The following is a 20,212-nucleotide window of genomic DNA, read 5'->3' as shown; positions in this document are numbered from 1 at the left end:
ATCTTTCCCCCTTTTTATTATATTTTTGCCTTACTGCATGATAGATTAGGTTGAATGTGTGTGAATGCATAGCTAGGGGTTTTATTATGTTATTAATGTCTTTTAAATGGATCTAATTTTTTATTGTTAGATTTGTAATGTATTATATTACTGCTATGCTTCGGAGAGGGGCAGCATACAAATCTAATAAACTATAAACTATAAACTATTGGGCCCACCATAAGTTGGGAAACAGGCCATTTACAGCCTCCAGAGGGCCTCCAGGGGTTTGGAGAAGTTGTTTTCATCCTCCCCAGACATTAAATTATCGGTGTGGGCACTCGTGCATGCGCGATAACGTGGGCACATGCTCTTTCGGTACCCGAGGAAAAAAAGGTTCACCATCACCGTGCTAGACAAAATGAGCCCTAACCACAGAGCAGAAATTTCTGGGTGGGAGGCTGTATTTATTTAGCCATTTCAATCCTGAGGTGATCCAACTCTAGTCTGCCGTAGAAACCCAACTGACATAAAGCTTAGACTGACAGGTTATTAGTTCCAGTTGAAAATATACTTTCTAATTAAGAAAATTCTTCAGTTTCTATTTTTTAATTAAATCAAAGGTAATTTATCTGTCATACTTAAACGTGGTCTTTCTTGGTACTTCTTAATGATGAGCACAAAGGCAATTAAAAGAAAAAGGGCTGCTTTTGGTAAGCAGGGTTAAAGCCTTTGCAATGCCGCGTTTCATTTCTTGGAGATATTTCCTTTTTTTAACTATTGCATATCTTCTTCTTCAAGCTCCTTGCTCAAGTGTCAGACTCTAGGCTTTACCCCAATCAATTTTGTCTACATTATATCATAGCAAAGAGATGCTGAACCATCGTAACTCTCTGCTGCCACCTCATGGTCACCTGGATTTTTGCCACCCAGATCTAGTAACCAAGAGAGAGTGCAAGAGTGTAAAAGTTATCATTTGTTACAAAACCCCACAGCATTGCTGATTGTTTGGACTGAATTAATATTATTATGTTGAGGACAGAACAATGAATTGTATACAAAAGGGTCTTGGCTTTACTATGGACCATAAATTACAATCAATCTTGGCCTGACCTTTATATTAGTTTAGATGGAAAATGGATGCTTTTGCCAAAGTTGTGAGATCTTTGCATCTGTCCAGAGCTCATACTCTTCAGTTATGGAACCATTATTTCCCTAAGTCCTTCTTATTCTTAGTTTTTAGTAAATCTTTACTGACTCACTCCTTTATATCTTTCTATCACTAAAAATATTTTCTACTCTGTTTTGTACCTTTATAAAACCTCATGATTGTAGTAGGCTAATACTAAGTCTCTGAGTAGGAGCTTAATAATAATAATAATAATAATAATAATAATAATAATAATAATAATTTATTAGATTTGTATGCCGTTCCTTTCCGAAGACTCGGGGCGGCTCACAACAATAATCAAAGACAATATAACATTGCAACAAATCTAATATTAAAAGAGAACAATATATAAATTCCACTCAGCCCCCAATATGATATATTTTGAAGACATAGGATGGAGCAATCTGGTTGATGCAAAGTAATCTGGACATGCCCAGTATGGAAGAAAAACCATTTGGGAAATTTTCATTATACTCTGTTGAATTCTTTATACTGAAGACAGTATATTAAAAACTGAATACATTTTGAAAGAGACAGATTAGCCCATCATTCACTTATCAAATGATATGTTAGTCCTAAAGGTAACAGCACAGAAATATTTCTTATATGTTGCTCTCCTTGTTTAGATGATGTTACATCAATGATGAAATGAATGACCTGGTGATATGAATGACCAAAAGTCTGACACAAAAAGTAGTCCAAGGAGTGATCAAAAGGACGAACATAAATCTGATCATAAGAATGATCTTAAGAGTGAGACGAAATCTGAACCGAAAACTGAACCGAAGTCTGAACAGAAAAGTGAACAGAAATCTGAACAAAAAGATGAGCCAAAAGATGATCAAAAGACGGAGGAACATAAAAATCTTGATTTTGAGCAAGTGAAAGCCAAGGCCCCAAAGCTTTTGGCTGATATGGTACAGATGCTTATCACATGGCAGAAAATGGGCTTCCATGTGCCACGAGGTGTCAGAAACATATTTGAGTTTACCTGGGATGAGCTCATAGATATAGCACCAAGAAAATCTTTCGCTGGTTTATATTGTCCAGTTGTCAAATTCCTCTCCTATGAAGAGGCTGAGCAGGCCCACGCAACTACATCAAAAATTCAAAAGGTGGGTGCTACATCCTCAGGGAGGAGAACGAATTATATGATTTCACTTGAACACCAGCCGATGCTCATGAAATTCCAAAAGCGGTCCATACATCTCCTGACAGAACTTCTGAAGTTAAAGATGAAGATAATGATTGATGCCGTTACTGGTGAGACCTTTTAGTTTAAGAGTTTGTTTGTCTGCCTGGAATTCTATCTGGAGAACTTGAACCTATTCAGCCAAAAGGTTCATTGGGTTTTGTATATGTGGGAAGACTAAATGCAATGCACCAAGTGTGGATACTTCCATGCGGTTAGAGGGGAAATAAGAGTTGTTACTAATGACAAGGAGTGCTGCTAAAACACATCCAAACAGGAATTATACTGTACATATATATGTGGCATGGGCAGAATATTTGGCTGTTTGTAATACAGTGGAACCCCGACATAAGAGCTGCTCTACTTAAGAGCAACTCGAGATAAGAGCTGGGAGGGGAGAGATATTTTTGTTCTACTTACAAGCCCAAATTCGAGATACAAGCGCCAAGGAGCTGTCTCCTGAAGCCAAACGCTAACTTCCGCGTTCGGCTTCAGGAGACAGCTGCGAAGCGGCGCGCGTGTTTTAAAAGGTTGCAGCCGGCCTGGGGGGCTCGGGGGGGTGCTTGCAGCTTTCTTTCTTGCTCTTTTTCTTTCTCTCTTTTACCTTCCCTTCCTCTATTTCTTCTTTTCTTTCTCCTTCCCACCTTCTTCCCTCCCTCCCTCCCTTCACTCATTCCTCTCTTACTCTCCCCTTTCATAAGTTTCCTTGCTTCCTTCCTCTGTTCCTGTCCCTTCCCCCTTTCTTTCTTTCTTTCTTTCTTTCTTTCTTTCTTTCTTTCTTTCTTTCTTGCTCTTTTTCTTTCTCTCTTTTACCTTCCATTCCTCTATTTCTTCTTTTCTTTCTCCTTCCCACCTTCTTCCCTCCCTCCCTTCACTCATTCCTCTCTTACTCTCCCCTTTCATAAGTTTCCTTGCTTCCTTCCTCTGTTCCTGTCCCTTCCCCCTTTCTTTCTTTCTTTCTTTCTTTCTTGCTCTTTTTCTTTCTCTCTTTTACCTTCCATTCCTCTATTTCTTCTTTTCTTTCTCCTTCCCACCTTCTTCCCTCCCTCCCTTCACTCATTCCTCTCTTACTCTCCCCTTTCATAAGTTTCCTTGCTTCCTTCCTCTGTTCCTGTCCCTTCCCCCTTTCTTTCTTTCTTTCTTTCTTTCTTTCTTTCTTTCTTTCTTTCTTTCTTTCTTTCTTTCTTTCTTTCTTTCTTTCTTGCTCTTTTTCTTTCTCTCTTTTACCTTCCATTCCTCTATTTCTTCTTTTCTTTCTCCTTCCCACCTTCTTCCCTCCCTCCCTTCACTCATTCCTCTCTTACTCTCCCCTTTCATAAGTTTCCTTGCTTCCTTCCTCTGTTCCTGTCCCTTCCCTCTTTCCTTCATTCCTTCCCACCCTCCGTCCATTCATTCACCCATTCCTCTCTTGATCGCTTAAAGCCGGTCCCTGGTGCAAAAAGGGTTGGGGACCTCTGTCCTACAGGATTGGGTGGCAGAGAAGTTGAACATATGTAAATTTAAAAGTTTAAGAAAGTTTACAAGTTAAGTGAAAGAAACTTCATTATTCATTTATATGTACATGTACATTTCATCATTAAAAACATGTCTTTCTGCATAATTTAGACTAACTTTGTGAGTTTTTTGAGGGCTGGAACCAATTAAAATTATTTACATTAATTCCTATGGGGAAAAGTCGTTCGAGATAAGAGCTGCTCGACTTAAGAGCCCAGGTCCGGAACGAATTAAACTCGTATCTCGAGGTACCACTGTATGTTAATTGTATATATGGAAGAGGAAACACCCAGTAACATTCCTGTTGAAGGAACTAGTTTAGATCATACTGGAATGTGAAGTGGAAACATTTTTCACGTTGAACTCTGGGCATCGTTTTGGGATTAGGATAAAAAAATAATCCTAGGAGTGGAGAGATGAGTTAATAATGAAAACAGCATAGCATATAGTAACAGCACTGTTGCATGAAGGTAAATGCAAGGTTAATTTGATAGCTATGTCTCTCACTCTGGCACCAACTCAGAGTGATATAAGATACATTGGCTTCATTCTGAATAAGTTTTGCAAGTTCAATAACCTTATTTTTGAAATCAAATCTGATCATATCATATCTTATAATTATCTTGTCCACTGAGGGGTTTCCTTGCAAAAATTGATAGTTTCATCAGAATGACAAAATGAGTCACACAATGGATGCTCTAACCTTTGCTTGGGGTGATACTACAGGAGGCAAGGGTGGGTGGATGGGTGGGTGGGTGGAAGGAAGGAAGGAAGGAAGGACAGATAGACAGACACAAACACACACAGAGACACCAGGGTAAAAATATCATAAAAATAAGAGCTAGTTTCAGAATAATTTTTGTTAGCCTCAGGAAAGACCCTCTGTAGCATATTCACAAGGGTTAGAAAGTTGGTTTATTAAGGAAAGTAAAAGTAACAATATTTGTTCTTGAAGCAAGAAATTATATTGTGATACATATGCATGGGCATGTACACACACACACACACACACACATTTTTGACAATTCTTGATATATATTGAATCAATGTATATATTCGTAGATTTTCATGGATATAGGTATGTAGGTCTTGGCGTATTTGGGTCTTTTCCCATGTAAGATTGATAGAATCTTGGTGATGTTTCAATGAAGTCTAACTCATCTTCAGGCTGGTGTTTTCAACTTCATGCTGAAAACACCAGCTTGTTCACCCTAGCACAAAGCCGAAAACACCAGCCTGAAGATGATGAGTGTAACCTTGTCGAAATGTCATCAAGATTCTATCAATCTTACATTGGAAAAGACCTGAATGTGCCAAGATCTATCTGTCTGTCTGTCTGTCTGTCTGTCTGTCTGTCTGTCTGTCTGTCTGTCTGTCTGTCTGTCTCTCTCTCTCTCTCTCTCTCTCTCTATTTGCTGATATTGAAATGGAAGGGAAACTAGAATAGATATGTTTCAAGCTTATTTTGCTCTCATCAGCTAGCCATACCCTTTCTGGGATTTGAACTTGGGGAGTCTGCCTTGTAAGGCAGTAGATTCAGCCTCTAGACTATAGGCTCTCGACTTCTCAGCTTGTACCAGGGAAGAGTTATATATTTTTCCCCCCTGTCGCATCACCCTGGTATACTCAAATATGGGAGGGAGAATACTGTTTCCTTTTTGCCTCTCGGCCCCTCCAGGGGCCATATCCAAAGCAGTTAATTTTTTTTATATAGCTGACAAACTATATATATGGTATATATATTCTGTCGAATCACCCTGGTATTCCCAAATATGTGAGGAAGCAACTTGCTTTCCTTTTGCCTCTCGGTTCCATGCAGGGGGCATATCCAAGGCAGGTCATTTTTTTATAGTCGACAAGCTATAATACACATTGTTACATATTTTTGCTGATAAGTGAAAAAGAGGGAATGCCAAGGTGATTTGACAGAAAGCAAACATATGGCCCTTCCCTGCTAAAAGCTGATTTGGAGGTGAGTCTGTAACTTAGAGGTTAATATTCTCCTTTGCATGCAGAAGCCTACTGGTTCAAATTCTGGTAAGTATGTCTAGCTGATGAGAGCATAACAAACTCAAAATAGATCTATACCTAGGTTCCATTTCTTTTCACTTATCAGCAAAAATATGTAACCATGTATATTATACTTTGTCAAATATTTTTAAAAATGTTGATTATGCTCTTCTGTGTAGCTCTACTGTTTGTAGAGCTGAATTATTGTTGGAATATATGGTTGTTGTTTCACTCTTAGGTCCCAACGCTGCCGAGATTGCAAAACGATTCCTGGAAAGTGGTCAACAGCTGAGTCCCAAGTCCCGGGAGGAAGCAGCGGAGCTTATGAGAGAGCCCAGAAGGAAAGGTCAGAGAAGAAATGGATTTGGATCCCTGGAAATTATTGTTTGCTATTTCTGTTGTAATTCGTGTACAGTGGTACCTCTACTTAAGAATGCCTCTGCTTAAGAACTTTTCTGGATAAGAACTGGGTGTTCAAGATTTTTTTGCTTCTTCTTAAGAACAATTTTCTATTTAAAAACCTGAGCCTGGAAAAATTTCCCAGGAAATTTGAGAGTGGCACGAAGGCCCAGCCAGTTTCCTGCCATCTCCCCTTTAATCCCGGCCATCTTGGGCTTTTCTGGGCTGCCAGAGTAGCCCTTCGGTGGCACTTAAGGAGGCTTTGGCAGTCCAGAATGGAGCGTTTTCCTTTCTCTGGGTGCTTGGAGAGGGAATAAACCACTTTGCTGTGGTGACTCCCTCACGCTGCCTCCCATACACCCGGTGTGAGGTTGCCTCCCGGAGCATCTGGGTACGGAAAGGCAAAAGAGGGCACTTTGCCCCAGCCGGATCAACTCGGCTTCAGCCAAACCAAGGAGTCACCACAGTGAAGGAAAGGCACCAGCTACAAAGTGAGCAAGCGAGAGGAGAGGGGAGGCCTTCAGCATGGGAAGGAAGAGGAAGCAGGGAGCAGCAGTAGCAGCAGCAGCAGCCACCTTTTGGTCAAAGGAGCAGGAGGTTCCCCTCTCTCGCCCACATGGGTTTTTCTCTCTGGCGCAGTGTAGGGGAGGCAGCCTCACGCCGGGTATATGGGAGACGCATGCTCCTCCCTCTTTTTTTTTTAAGCCTTAAAGTTTTGGAGTTTTTTGATTCCCCTAATCTCACCCTCTTCCTTCAGCAGCGATTGTCCTCCTCCTCTTCTTCTTCCTCCTCCTCCTCCCACCCAAATTCCGAGCTTTTATTTCTTTCCTAATGGGTTTGCAGGCATTATTTGCTTTTACATTGATTCCTATGGGAAAAAGTGCTTCTGCTTACAAACCTTTCTCCTTAAGAACCTGGTCACTGAACGAATTAAGTTCTTAAGTAGAGGTACCACTGTACTTTCTTTTCTAGAAACTTAAGATATGGGTTAAGTTGGAAATGAATACTACAAATCGTACCAAGATATTCTTCAAAACTTCCAGAAGAATTCTGATTCTTTTACTGATTAACAGGTGCAGTTAGTTTATTATTGTCATCAATTTTAAAACTTCTTGCCCTACCTAGCTTTGCTATGCTCCTCTAGTGATGCAGGAACCCAGATTGATAGTAAAGACTCACAATGATGCACATTGTGCAAAATGAGGTTACAAAATGCTCCACAGAGGAAATGGGCTATATTGTCTCACTGTTGAGGAGGGGTGACGTTTTAATGATCCTTCACATAAACACTACTAATGTGTAATGGATTTGCCAGGGCCTAGATAATGAGAAAAGACAAGATAATTTGGACTATTTCCTTGGAGCGCTTTCAAATGCAGTAAATGCAATTCGGAATGCCCTGGAAGGGGAAGGTTAATCCTCACCTCCCTCGGTGTCACTACAGTTCTAAGCAAAATAATTCTTTTCCCTCTTTTAAAATAAATTCAGAGACAGGCAATTCACTCTGGCTGCCCTGTAGCGGATAGCTTTAAAGAGGTAGTTAAAGGCAAGGCATGGAGGACTGGTTTATGTGTGACTATCAGACAGTCATAATACCTAAAAACAGAAAGACGCTTGGAGGATTAACACAAGGGGTGTGTGGTTCCCCCCACCCCCATAGCCCCCTGCTCTCTCCATCCTTCATGCATGCTCTCTGGAAGTTTTGACTCAACTATTTTTGTTAGGTATGTCATATAAGGCTAAATCTTTTCACGTCTTAATGGATTTATCCAACTATCATGCACGAACACACATGGGTCCACATGCAGCACAACAATACACATTTTTAAAGTCTATCCGTAGCTTCAGTCTCTTCTCCTTACATTTTTGTGCATCTGCCTTGTCATTAAAACAGGAGTTTATCATGGATGCCAAAGGTGCAATGAGATGAAAAATTGTTCGTAAATGGAACAGTTGCATAAAATTAAAAATATGCCATGTCACAGGCTGATTTTGCAGGATTGCCCTGGTAATGTGGTGTGCCACATTACTCTGACCATTTGAAAAAAAAATTCTCATGGTAAGAGGATATTTTGGGGAAGTTTTTTGTCCTTCTGGCTTGGACTTTTCTGGCGTTTTCAGGTGGCAAACTACATGTTTCAGCTCTTTCCCTTTAAGATTAAACCTAGAGAAGAAAATGCCCACCAGAGAAGGGGGACATGACTGAAAGATGATTATTTTCAAATATCTTGAGCCCTCTCCCAGAGAAGAGAGTCAACTCCTCTTGTGTTTCCAAAACATGAACTTATAGGAGAGTAGTATAGGATTTAAATAAGAGGAGCAACCTGTAATTTAAAACTCCTCCAATTGCTATCACCACTGCATTATATCTCAATATGATCCCAGACAATGTGATTTATCAGCCAGGATTTATGGAGGCATTCAGGGGTATTTCCATGGCAAGGGCTACATTGGTCATGAAAACAGTTGTGCTTCCTAAAGAAGGCTGTGGGTACCGATCCTAAAAATAAATGTACTTTCTCTTTCTTTAATTAAAACTTAATAGAAGTAATGTGTTTTCTCCCTGCAGTAATCATGTGTTTGAATCCTGCCCCATCTCTGGCCATCTTCCATCATATTAACAGTTAGTACTGTGTAAGGAGCGTGCATAAGCGCACCATTGTGCCTACCATCCCTGTCCTACTGTCCTATTGTCTTCTTTTATCGTTACTTTTTACTTACGTTTATCTATACATGTTTGACAAATAAATAAATAATTAAATAAAACAAATATTCACCAACTGAAGGATTATTACAAGAGAAAATGAAGCCACCTGTGGTTGTGTGGGGCTGCTGTAATTAGTGCTACAGATAAAAGTGCAACCTGGTGTTTTAGCCTCATGGCAGTTTATCTGATTCATTGTTTCATCAAGATCGTGGTTTTTGTGCTGTTCAAGATTGTGTGTGTACTCTCTGGACTTTAGAATTGAACTCAATTTCCCAGTTATTGGGTGAGCAATTGGATTGCATTTAACCTGTGCCTTGTGTGTACCAGAAAATCCCTTTGACATTTAAAAAGGGAGCTGTTTCTGTTTTTCTGTTTATAAAAACGTTTGGGTTTTCCTTTTATCATGTGGTGTGTGTCTTCCTGGACTAATTACCCTGTAATTATGGGCAGTTGAAACACGCTGGCAGAACAGAGAGGGCGAAAACAGCTTCTCCCACCCCCTGGAGACTGTGTCCGTCTTGTTGGGTTGCAGGTTGGGTTGTTGGGTCTTGTTAGGCATAGTGGTGCCTAAAATCTTAAAGGACTATTAAGGGAACTCATACATTACCTGGCTGTGAGGAATAGAACCCATTAGCAGATTTTTAGGAGGAACACTTTTAATTGTGCCAAAACATTTAATTTGGCTTTTGAAAAGGCTGTTCTATTGTTTTCCATTCCATTAAATCCGAACTGATTTAACTGTTGTTTATAAAAACATACATCACAATGTACTCCCTGTTAGTGACTACTTCACCTTTAACAACAACAACAACACCACAAGAGTACGCAGTAGATACAAACTAAATGTAAATCGCTGCAAACTTGACTGCAGAAAATACGATTTCAGCAATAGAGTGGTCAACGCCCGGAATTCACTACCGGATTCTGTTGTTTCTTCCCCCAATCCCCAAACCTTCAACCTTACATTATCTACAATAGACCTCTCCCCTTTTCTAAGAGGTCTGTAAGGGGCGTACATAAGTGCACCTTCGTACCTACCGTCCCTGTCCTAATGTCTTTTTGTATTTTCTATCTCAACTTTATACTTATATTATGTTAAACATACTACAATACTATATTTGTATGACAAATAATTAAATAATTAAACAAACAAACAAACAAACAAACAAACAAACAAATAAATAAATAAATAATAAAGTGTGTCCGATTCCTAGAGACGGCCTGGCAAGTTCCTGCAGTTTTATTAGCAAGGCTTTTCCCGAAGTGATTTGTCATTGCCTCCTTCCTAGAGCTGAGAGAAAGTGACTGGCCCAAGTCCACCCAGCTGGCTTCATGCCTAAAACAGGACTAGAACTCATAATCTCCCAATGTTTAGCCTTGTGCCTTAACCACTGCACCAAACTAGCTCTCATTTTGCCTAATTGGCAAAAGAAACCTTGAGTCCATATTGGTTGAAAATGTGGAATAGGCCTTCATCCTGCAGTGGATAGACAATGGCTAAAATGATGGTGATGGTGAAATTATTTATGGAGCTGAAAGGTATATGTATAATTAATTCTAAAATTACAAGTAAATACAGAACTTTGGCTTTTGTCATTAATTCCTGCATGGAATTATCTCACAGTCTTTGTTAAATACAAGGAAGTATTTGATGTCATGTCCCAAAAAAAAACAAATAACCAGAATCAATGCCATTCTGACTAATCTTCTGGTTTTCTACTTAAACCACATAGCTACAAAAGATTGAGGTTTCTTGAAGCATTCCTATGAATTTAGGAATCAAATGCTTCCTTTTTCAAGTTTTCGTTCTTTTTTCATTAATAGCAATGGTACCAGAGTACACTTTTTATTTATAATGTATTTTACAATAATGATCCACAGTATCTTTTCTGTCTATAGGAGGGCGTGGTGCAGCTACATTGGGGCCAGCAATTCCTGTAACTTCCACTACCCAACTCATACAGCAAATGTCATTGTCCTGCCTTTGCTTTTCATTGTCATTCAAAGATGTCAAATCTCAGAAGAGCTCAGGTAAGGACCATTGCAAAGATTACTGATGATACTCCAAATAGGAAGAGGTAAAATAAGAGAGATGCAGGAAAGATATCTGAATGCCATTTTTATATATATTCTGGACCAATGGGCAGAGAGATAGCATTTGACTCTTGTTGTGATGGAACGTGGTCTGGATTCCCGGGGGAAGGAGCAAGAGACAGTGAAGTATCCTCACATATCCCAGTGACCAGTCAGGGCCCACAGAGTTGGCCTTCTCCAGGTCCTGTCAGCCAAACAGTGCTGGCTGGTGGGCCCTAGGGGAAGGGCCTTCACTGTGGTTGCCCCTGCCCTCTGGAATCAACTCCCCCGGAAATCCACATGGTTCCTACTCTCCTGGCCTTTTCGGAAGAGCCTGAAAACACTTTTTGTGTGTGTGGAAAACACATTTGTGCCTACAAGCCTGGGGCTGTTGAACAGGTCACCTTATTCCAGTCCCTGCCAGTGATTGAATGATTGATATGATAGATTGATATATGAGATGGGGCGGTTGCGTAAACTGTTTTAAATTTTTTATTAGATTGGGTTGTTTTTAGATTAATTCTTATTTCTATGTAAAATATGGAATTTATGTTGTAAGCCGCCCTGAGTCTCAAGAGAAGGGCGGCCTAGAAATTGAATAAATAAATACGGTAATAATAAATAGGTTTAGATAGTTTCTAAACTTCAGAGAATCAAGATACCACCTCCCCAGACATTTTCAGAGTGTCTTTTTAATGTTGAAAATAGTTTGCTTTAATTTGACAAGATTTCTGTCTGTGGGTGAAGAATAATAAAGGAAAGTGCTTAGAAGAAACTCGACATGTCTTTCTTGAGTTTTTTTTGGAGCCTGGCAGCTATCATGTCATCACTAATGCCAGCTATTCTTTGTAATAGCGTACTCAGTGAGTTTGTACCAGCAAATAGAATAGGGCCCCAAAAAGGGAAGTATTAATATTATCCAGAAAGTTTGAAAAGCATATATTTAGGGTCAAAGGCACTAGTCCCCAATAACACTGCTGAGGACAAAGTATTTAATTGGATCCCCTAGGAAAGGGATCAACAGCATCAAATGAGCAGATGCAAGTGGGTAACAAGCATTTTTAACAAGCATTGCAACAACTTTGAGGAGTGTGCATTGATTGCCTGAAGATACCTGACACATTGAGATTGCTGAATCCCCTGCATATGGCCCCATGAACATCTTCAGAAGCCACAGGTTAACCTGAAAAGTTATTAAATATGATTTTTACAGCTAGATTAAAAGTTCTAATAAACTATATAGAATAATAAACAATAAGCACAACAAGCCCTGTTAATTGTATTATCTGGTTTTTTTCCTCTCCTTTAACTGTTTTTAGAATATGTTTAGTTACTACATTGAATCTGATAAAGTTTTGACAGGAAAAAGTATTTGGTGACAATATGTTTCTCAACCTTGGTAACTTTAGGACCAGTGGACTTCAATTGGCAGAATTCCCTAATCAGCATGAAATCCATAGTTCTTAAAATTGCCAAGGTTGGGTAACCTTAGTTTAGAGAATAACTTTGAGGAGGTTTTTAAAATAGCGCCGGCGGACTTACCCGCTGGTGCAGTTTGCAGGAGGGTTGGGCCGACACCAGACTCCTGGCGGCCGCCATTTTGGGTCTCAGCCGAAGTCTCGCGAGGCGAGACTTCGGCCGAGAATCGGGCCAACGTGGCCTGACTGCTGACGTGTCCGGGCGGGGCTTGCTGGCCCTATTTAAGGGCGCGCGGGCCTGGGCTCGGCCTTTTCGCCCGGACTTCAGCAGTGAGCAGACACCCACCCGCCCTCCCTATTTTTGCAGTGTGCTATTGTGGGTCGCCCTAGGGGGCTGAATGGGAATTTTTTGCGGCTTTGCCTCTTAGCCGGGCCGTTTTTTCGCCCATTCCACACTGGGGAGATGGATGTGCGGTTAGGAGGTGCTTGCACCTGTTAGGCTAATTGGCTTACCTTTGGTCATTTGGGTAGGCAGGTTAGGGGCGGAAAACTGGGTGGTGGTTTAGCAACTGCGTGTTCTCCGTTGGGCATCTTTGGGGATGATTGACAGGTTCTCTCCAAGCTTGTGGTGGAAGCGACCTGAGCAGTTGGGGGGAACCTGTCTTTGGGTCCCGCACCTTTAAGTCCCCTGTTAGGGGTTAGCCGGCGGGACCCCCCCTCATGCAAGTGCATGGCAGGGTCTCAGGTGAGGGAGGGGTCCCTCACCTGGACTAGCATGGAGCTACGCCCATAAGTTGCCCAGGAAGTTTATCTGACGTCATTTTCCGCCCCAGAAGCAATTGTTTGACCCTGCAGGTCCATTGTTTGGGTCATAGTTGGGTATGTTAAGTTATGCTAATTTAATTGAATAAATTATGCTAATTTATTTTAATAAAAATGACCCAGTCTAAATCCAGCTCTTGAGTCCGTGTCGTTACTCCGTCTCTTCTGCAAAATATAACCAGGGATGGGCCAGGCCCTGGAACAGCGGGAATGCTGTTCTGGTAGCGGCAATGGAGAACGTAGTGTAGCTCCATTGCGACCGGGCATGCATGCACAACTGGTGTGATTCCAGTAAAAATTAGCAAGTTTTTTGCTGCCACGCATGCATGGAAGTAAAGAAATCGGCAATTTTTGCTCAAATCTCACTGCCGGAAGGACATCCATGCAAGATTTCAGCTGCTGCACATTTGCAGTAGCTGAATCTTGCTGTGGCACCTAGAGCGGTAGCTGGGGCCAGCAGCAACAGCAGCCTGCCCGAGCTCCATCCGCGTGGCCTCCTTTCTGCTCTCCTGTGCCGCAAGCATCTCTTGGCACGGCGATGGCACCCCAAGCGAATCATGGCCTTTGGGAGCAGCAGTACTGGGCTCCTAAAGGCCACGACTTGCTCGGAGTGCCATTGCGATGCCGAGAGATGTCTGCAGCATGGGAGAGAACAGAACAGGCTGCGATGCTGGAGCTCGGGCCTGCCCGCCGCCTCCTCACGCTGCATGCCAGCCGTGCAAGCGCTGGAGTGAAAGGTCAGGCTGGTGGGGGGGGAGCAGAACACTCGGGCTGCTGATGGTGGAGCCGCCACTCACGGCAGGGCAGGCAGGGGACGGGCAAATGGGCAGGGCAGGCATCTTGGGTAACTCACCTGATTTTTGCTGTTTTCGGCTTTTTTGCTTCTGCGCATTTGTAGAAGCAAAAAAAGTCTGAAATTGCACGTTCTCATGTGAGATTTCTTCCTGTGCTGTGCATGCACGTGTATGCTCAAGCCCCCATTCCAGTGGCGCTGGTAATGGTGGCCCGCCGCTGAATATAACTATAACTATAGCAACATCATCATCATCATCATCATCATCATTAATTAGATTTGTATTCCACCCTTCTCCAAAGACACGGGGCGGCTACCACGATCACGATCATAAACATAAATATAATAAATATAATAAATATAAATATGCAGGTCTTGGTGTATTTGGGTCCTTTCCTGTGTAAGATTGATAGTAACTTGGCAACATTTTGACAAGGTCCCACTCATCATCTTCAGGCTGGTGTTTTTGGCTTCATGCTAGGGTGACCAAAGTGTGGACGGAGCTGTCGTCTTTCTATAAATATTGATGGGGTGTAGGGGCTTAGTTGCCATAAGCGGGTTGGTTGGGTGTGTTGCAACATCTTGATACTATCAATCTTACATGGGCAAAGACCCGAATACACCAAGACCTGTGTACCTACACTCATGAAAATCTATGAAAACATATATACATCTGTACTTCTCTATATATTTTTATAGGTCTGCTTAAAATCAAAGGTGGTGGCAGCAGCAGCACTGCTCCAGACAAGGAGTCCATTTTATCTGACAGATTTGATCCATGTCCTGAAGCAAGGGAGAAACTCCGTGACATATGCCGTCAAATGTGAGATTTTTCAAACAATTAGGAAAGAAAATTCATTATTTCTACAACAAAAAAGCACCGGTGGCTTTCACATAGTGCAGTCTTGTAGAAATGCTTCAGTTCTATAAAAATCTAAGCTGACACTGTATGTACCATCCATGAAACAATATGGAAATGCCAATTGGGATAGGTGACATATCTGAAGGCAGAAAGATGCTTAGAGGCAAACAGTGAAACAACACATGGCAAATCACCCAGCCCATCAACAGGTTGCAGCATTTGTATCTTATATATTATATGATAAAGCAATGTATTTCATCAGGGCCTGGAGCATGTATGGCCTGGAGCCGGGGTAGGCAAAGTTGGCTCTTCTATGACTTGTGGACTTCAACTTCCAGAATTCTTGAGCCAATCATGCTAGCACAGGAATTCTGGGGGCTGAAGTCCACATGTCATAGAACAGCCAACTTTGCCTACCCCTGGCTGGAGTATAGAGAATCCCTATTAGTGTGAGGCAAAGAAACAAATAAGGCTTCTTTTTTTTGAAGATATGCTTACAAATATTTGTGCATTTATATTGGCTTGTTCAATCTGGAGCAAACCAAATATTTGAAGTTTCAATAAGATGGTTTCTTCCCACTTTCCTAGAAATGACATTCTAATGAGAATATTGTGATGGCACAGTGGTTAGAATTCAATATTGCAGGCTTTTTCTGCTGCCTTCTGGCTGCCTGCAATTTGGCAGTTTGAGTCTCACCAGGCTCAAGGTTGATTCAGCCTTCCATCTTTCAAGGTGGGTAAAATGAGGACTCAGATTGTTGGGGCCGATATGCTGACTCTGTAAACCGCTTAGAGAGGGCTGGAAATCACTGTAAAGCAGTATATAAGTCTAAGTGTTATTGCTAATCATTTGCACCTAATTCTTAATTTTAACTACAGTGATCCCTCTATTATCGCGAGGATTCCGTTCCAAGACCCCTCGCGATAATCGATTTTTCGCGATGTAGGGTTGCGGAAGTAAAAACACCATCTGCGCATGCGCACCCTTTTTTTCTATGGCCGCGCATGCGTAGATGGTGGAGTTTGCGTTCCCCGCCGCCCACGCAAAGGGGAAACCCCGATTCGGCTCCTCGCTGCTGCTGCGCTACCGAGCAGATCAGCTGCTGGGCGGCCGAAGGAACCTTCCCTGGGTCTTCCCCCTCTTGCTGGCGGGCGGGCGAGCGGCGGGCATCAGCAAGGAGCCGGGGTTTCCCCTTTGCGTGGGCGGCCGGAAGACCCAGGTTGGGGGTTTGGGGGGGTGCTGGGAAGCCCCCCAGACCGGCTGCGACCTTTTAAAACAGCCGCGCCGCTTCCCAGCTGAGTCCTGAAGCCAAACGTGGAAGTTCGCCTTTGGCGTTTGGCTTCAGGACTCAGCTGGGAAGCGGCGCGGCTGTTTTAAAAGGTCGCAGCCGGCCTGGGGGGCTTCCCAGAACCCCCCCGAACCCGGGTTGGGGGTTCGGGGGGGTGCTGGGAAGCCCCCCAGGCCGGCTGCGACCTCTTAAAACAGCCGCGCCGCTTCCCAGCTGACTCCCGAAGCCAAACGCGGAAGTGGTTTTTTTTTTAATTAATATTTTTTTAAAAATTGCGATATAGCGTTTCGCGAAGATCGAGATCGCGAAACTCGAGGGATCACTGTATTCAGGTAATGTTCAATGTAAAAATGTACTTTTTCCACATATAAAAGTCGTATTTACATTTACAGTAATACCTCGTCTTATGAACTTAATTGGTTCCAGGACAAGGTTCGTAAGGTGAAAAGTTCGTATGATGAAACAAACAATAGGAATCAATGGAAAAGCCAATAATGCGTGCAAGCCGATTAGGAGAATCCAAAATATTAAGGCTTAAACCCCCCCCCCCATGGCCAGACAAAGCTGAGGCGAACAGAGTGGGGGGGGGGGGGAGGGAGTCCCAACAAAGCAAGGTGAAAAGAGCTTCTCTTGAGCTCCGTTTTTGTCCACCCCACTCTGCTCATCTCCCTCACACCTTTCTCCTCCCTTGAGCTCCATGAGCCTTTTCCTCCCGTTTTTGTCCACCCCACTCTGCTTATCTCCCCCACACCTTTCTCCTCCCTTGAGCTCCATGAGTCTTTTCTTCCTGTTTTTGTCCCCCCTACTCTGTCCAGCAGAGCGCCCGTTTTTGCGATCCTGGGATTCCCCTCCTGGGATTTCCCTACAGCATTGCAAAAACACGGAAGTCAGGAGATGGGCTTTCCCATGGAGGGGAGCCTCAGGGGATCCCAGGATCGCAAAAACCTGCGCTTGGCTTGCAACGAAAGTCCGGAGGTGGGGCATCTCAATGGCGGCTTGGCAGGTTCGTAAGGTGAAAAAAGTTCGTAAGAAGAGGCAAAAATATTCCGAACCCTGGGTTCATATCTCAAAAAGTTCGTATGATGAGGGGTTCGTATCACGAGGTACCACCGTATTTAAATTACACTATGGACTACAAAAGTAAATGATTCATGACGTTTATTATATTATATCCCCTTTATCTATCACTGCTGTTAAGATGCAAGTCAAATATCTATATGTTGAAATATGTTTTTAAAAGTCCAAACTGTCAATGAGAAGTACTGACATTTTCACATATAGGTACAGGGGTGATGAGGATTATTACTGCCACAGTAGTGTATCAAGAAAAATGTCTACATCTGGTTTTATACTTCTTTTTCTGCAAGATTAGGGCTTAGAACAGGACTGAGGCATCTGTGGCCTACATGCATTCTCCCAGTCCAGAAAAATGGACTAATTAATTTGGTCAACATAAGAAATAAATTCCAAAGTGAGGGTGGGATGGGAGTAGGTAGCTGTCTCTAAAGAATTTTTAAAAAATCCTTTTTTATCTTAACTTTGGCTGCTGTTTTGACATTTTGCAGAAATGATTGATGTGTGAACAGAGTGCAAAGCCTCTGAGAGGTGAACTGTCAAATTCTCATACTTATCCCCCGCCTAAACACAGAAGAAAGTATATTTGATTGTAGCAGTAAATACATACATGCAGTCCCAAATCAATCTAAAATGGAACTTTGGGGCCTTTTTTGGACAGATAAAAAGTTTTAGGGGGAGAGGTGGGAGCAGTTTTTCTCTCGAAAAATACCTCATACCTTATTCCAAAATGTCTTGACGTTCTATATAAGGGCCTGCAAAAATCGGAGTTCAAGTCATTTAAAAACTTCCAGTCATTCAAAGAATGCAGTAGTTTTCCCCTCAGAGGCTTCTTGCTATCATTACTACCCTGAGCCTGTCACAATAATTGGTATGAAATTTCCAAGGGCCTCTGCAATCTGCTGAGTTGTGGTCCCAATCCCTCAAATATTGTTCTAGAGCAGTGTTTCCCAACCTTGGCAACTTGAAGATATTTGGACTTCAACTCCCAGAATTCCCCAGCCAGAGAATGTTGGCTAGGGAATTCTGGGAGTGGAAGTCCAAATATCTTCAAGTTGCCAAAGTTGGGAAACACTGCTCTAGAGTGATTTCTCCCTTTCTAACCATCATATACCTTAGAAAAGATATTAAGGAAAGCATTGAGTTACAACACTGACAGCATGCTATTCTGTTATTGTCCCATCTTACAGGGGCTTTTAAATGCAAACATAAGGAATTGCGAAACATAGTGGGGGATAGTATTGATCGGCTCATCTTTCAATTTTGAGATCTGCAGAAATGAATTGATCACAGATGCTTCAGAGTTGTTTCCAAGGGTTTGGGGAATAGAAATGATACAATATGGAAATGCCTTCTATCTCTTTCCAATTACTATCACAATTTGCTAATTACAGCCTATTGCTCTGGGGATTGTGTGTGTTAGGAGAGAATTTCTACTTAATCTCAATTTTCTATGACTGTCAGAATAAAATAATAATAATATTGGAGTTATTATTTTATATTTTCAGTTTCAGATCAGGTAACAAATGCTCTTTCCTTTTCTTGCCATTCTGTGCTGACCAATAGCGTCAGTTTAACTGACATATGTAATTATGGATGCAACTTTAATATCTGTCTTTAAAGCCTATTAATTGTCATAGGATAATAGCTTGGTCCTTAGACATGTAAATAATAGCATTGTGTAGTGGTCCAAATTGAAAGGACAAAAAAAGATTTGGATCATGTGGAGTGTGCATACAGCATCCTTCAGAAACACCTTAAACCCCAAAACTGTGCATCAGCTATGAAGTACAGTGATGCAGACGGAAAAAAATATACAGTGTTCCCTCGATTTTCGCAGGGGATGCGTTCTGAGACCACCCGCGAAAGTTGAATTTCCGCGAAGTAGAGATGCGGAAGTAAATACACCATTTTTGGCTATGAACAGTATCACAAGCCATCCCTTAACACTTTAAACCCCTAAATTATCATTTCCCATTCCCTTAACAACCATTTACTCATCATTATTACTGGTACTTACCATTGAGTAAGACACTTAGTGATCCTGATATTTATAAACATAATTATTTATTAACAATAATTATTTTTTTTTTGCAATAACAACACTGATTGGTCGAGATTTCGGCCAATCAGCAATGGCAGACAAAAGTTTGGCGATGACGTATGACGTCATTGGGTGGGAAAAACCGTGGTATAGAAAAAAACCCTGCGAAGTATTTTTTAATTAATATTTTTTGAAAAACCATGCTGTAGGATATTCGCAAAGTTTGAACCTGCGAAAAGCGAGGGAACACTGTACTGCTGTGTTAAAGTGTTTCCAGGAGACACTACATGCATTTCCCTGAATCACAATTTGCCCTTTGCTCATCTGGTTCTGTGCACAGGAAGGTATATGAACTGTGTTTCGGCCTTTAATTTCCTAAAAAGCTCGGATTCTAGCTCTCTGCCAGAGCTAATCTCTAAAGCCACAATGGTTTTGTTATGGTGGTTGTTAAACAAAATACCCTAAAAACTCTTAACTTGCTCAGTGTGGTGTTATTTGAAGTTCTGATTCTTACTCCTTATCACTATATCTTACACGAAGCAGTGCCGTTGTTTCTTTTTCCCTTTTAGACAACATGAAAAGTCTGTAGCTGTAGCAAAGGGCCACATCAGACCCTTAATAATGAAGAACTATCCAATTGTGCACAAGTCACCATCTCAGGCCTTGAGAAGAGCTTCCACGTGTCAATTAGCTGCTGAGTTAAGACGTTTAAAACTGAAAAAGTTATTCTTCTCCATTCCCGATGGAACATCGTTGATTTTGTATCCTTGTTTTGCCAGGGAACAAATTAGTGGGTTATTGTTACACTTACTAAAACCTGTTAGAAGTATGCAGTGTTGAGGGCGTGTGAACAGCTGCTCATCCATTGGTTCTCTTGGTCTAGCT

General features: G+C 41.8%; 1 protein-coding gene across 1 annotated transcript in view; it reads left to right on the top strand.

The window, feature by feature from the left end:
* The first annotated feature begins 1,815 nt into the window (after window positions 1-1,815).
* C2H3orf20 (chromosome 2 C3orf20 homolog) overlaps window positions 1,816-20,212 on the top strand; it is an 84,953-nt gene continuing 66,556 nt past the window's right edge. The window contains exons 1-5 of the mRNA XM_070735754.1: window positions 1,816-2,413; window positions 6,085-6,192; window positions 10,852-10,983; window positions 14,758-14,881; window positions 19,897-20,088. Of these exons, the coding sequence (XP_070591855.1) occupies window positions 1,816-2,413; window positions 6,085-6,192; window positions 10,852-10,983; window positions 14,758-14,881; window positions 19,897-20,088 (1,154 nt within the window). The remainder of the gene's footprint in view (window positions 2,414-6,084; window positions 6,193-10,851; window positions 10,984-14,757; window positions 14,882-19,896; window positions 20,089-20,212) is intronic.

The sequence above is a fragment of the Erythrolamprus reginae genome, chromosome 2 (assembly GCF_031021105.1).
Source record: "Erythrolamprus reginae isolate rEryReg1 chromosome 2, rEryReg1.hap1, whole genome shotgun sequence".
Classification (NCBI taxonomy): Eukaryota; Metazoa; Chordata; class Lepidosauria; order Squamata; family Dipsadidae; genus Erythrolamprus; species Erythrolamprus reginae.
Note: the sequence above shows the minus strand (reverse complement) of the source record. Positions and strands in the feature narration are given on the sequence as shown.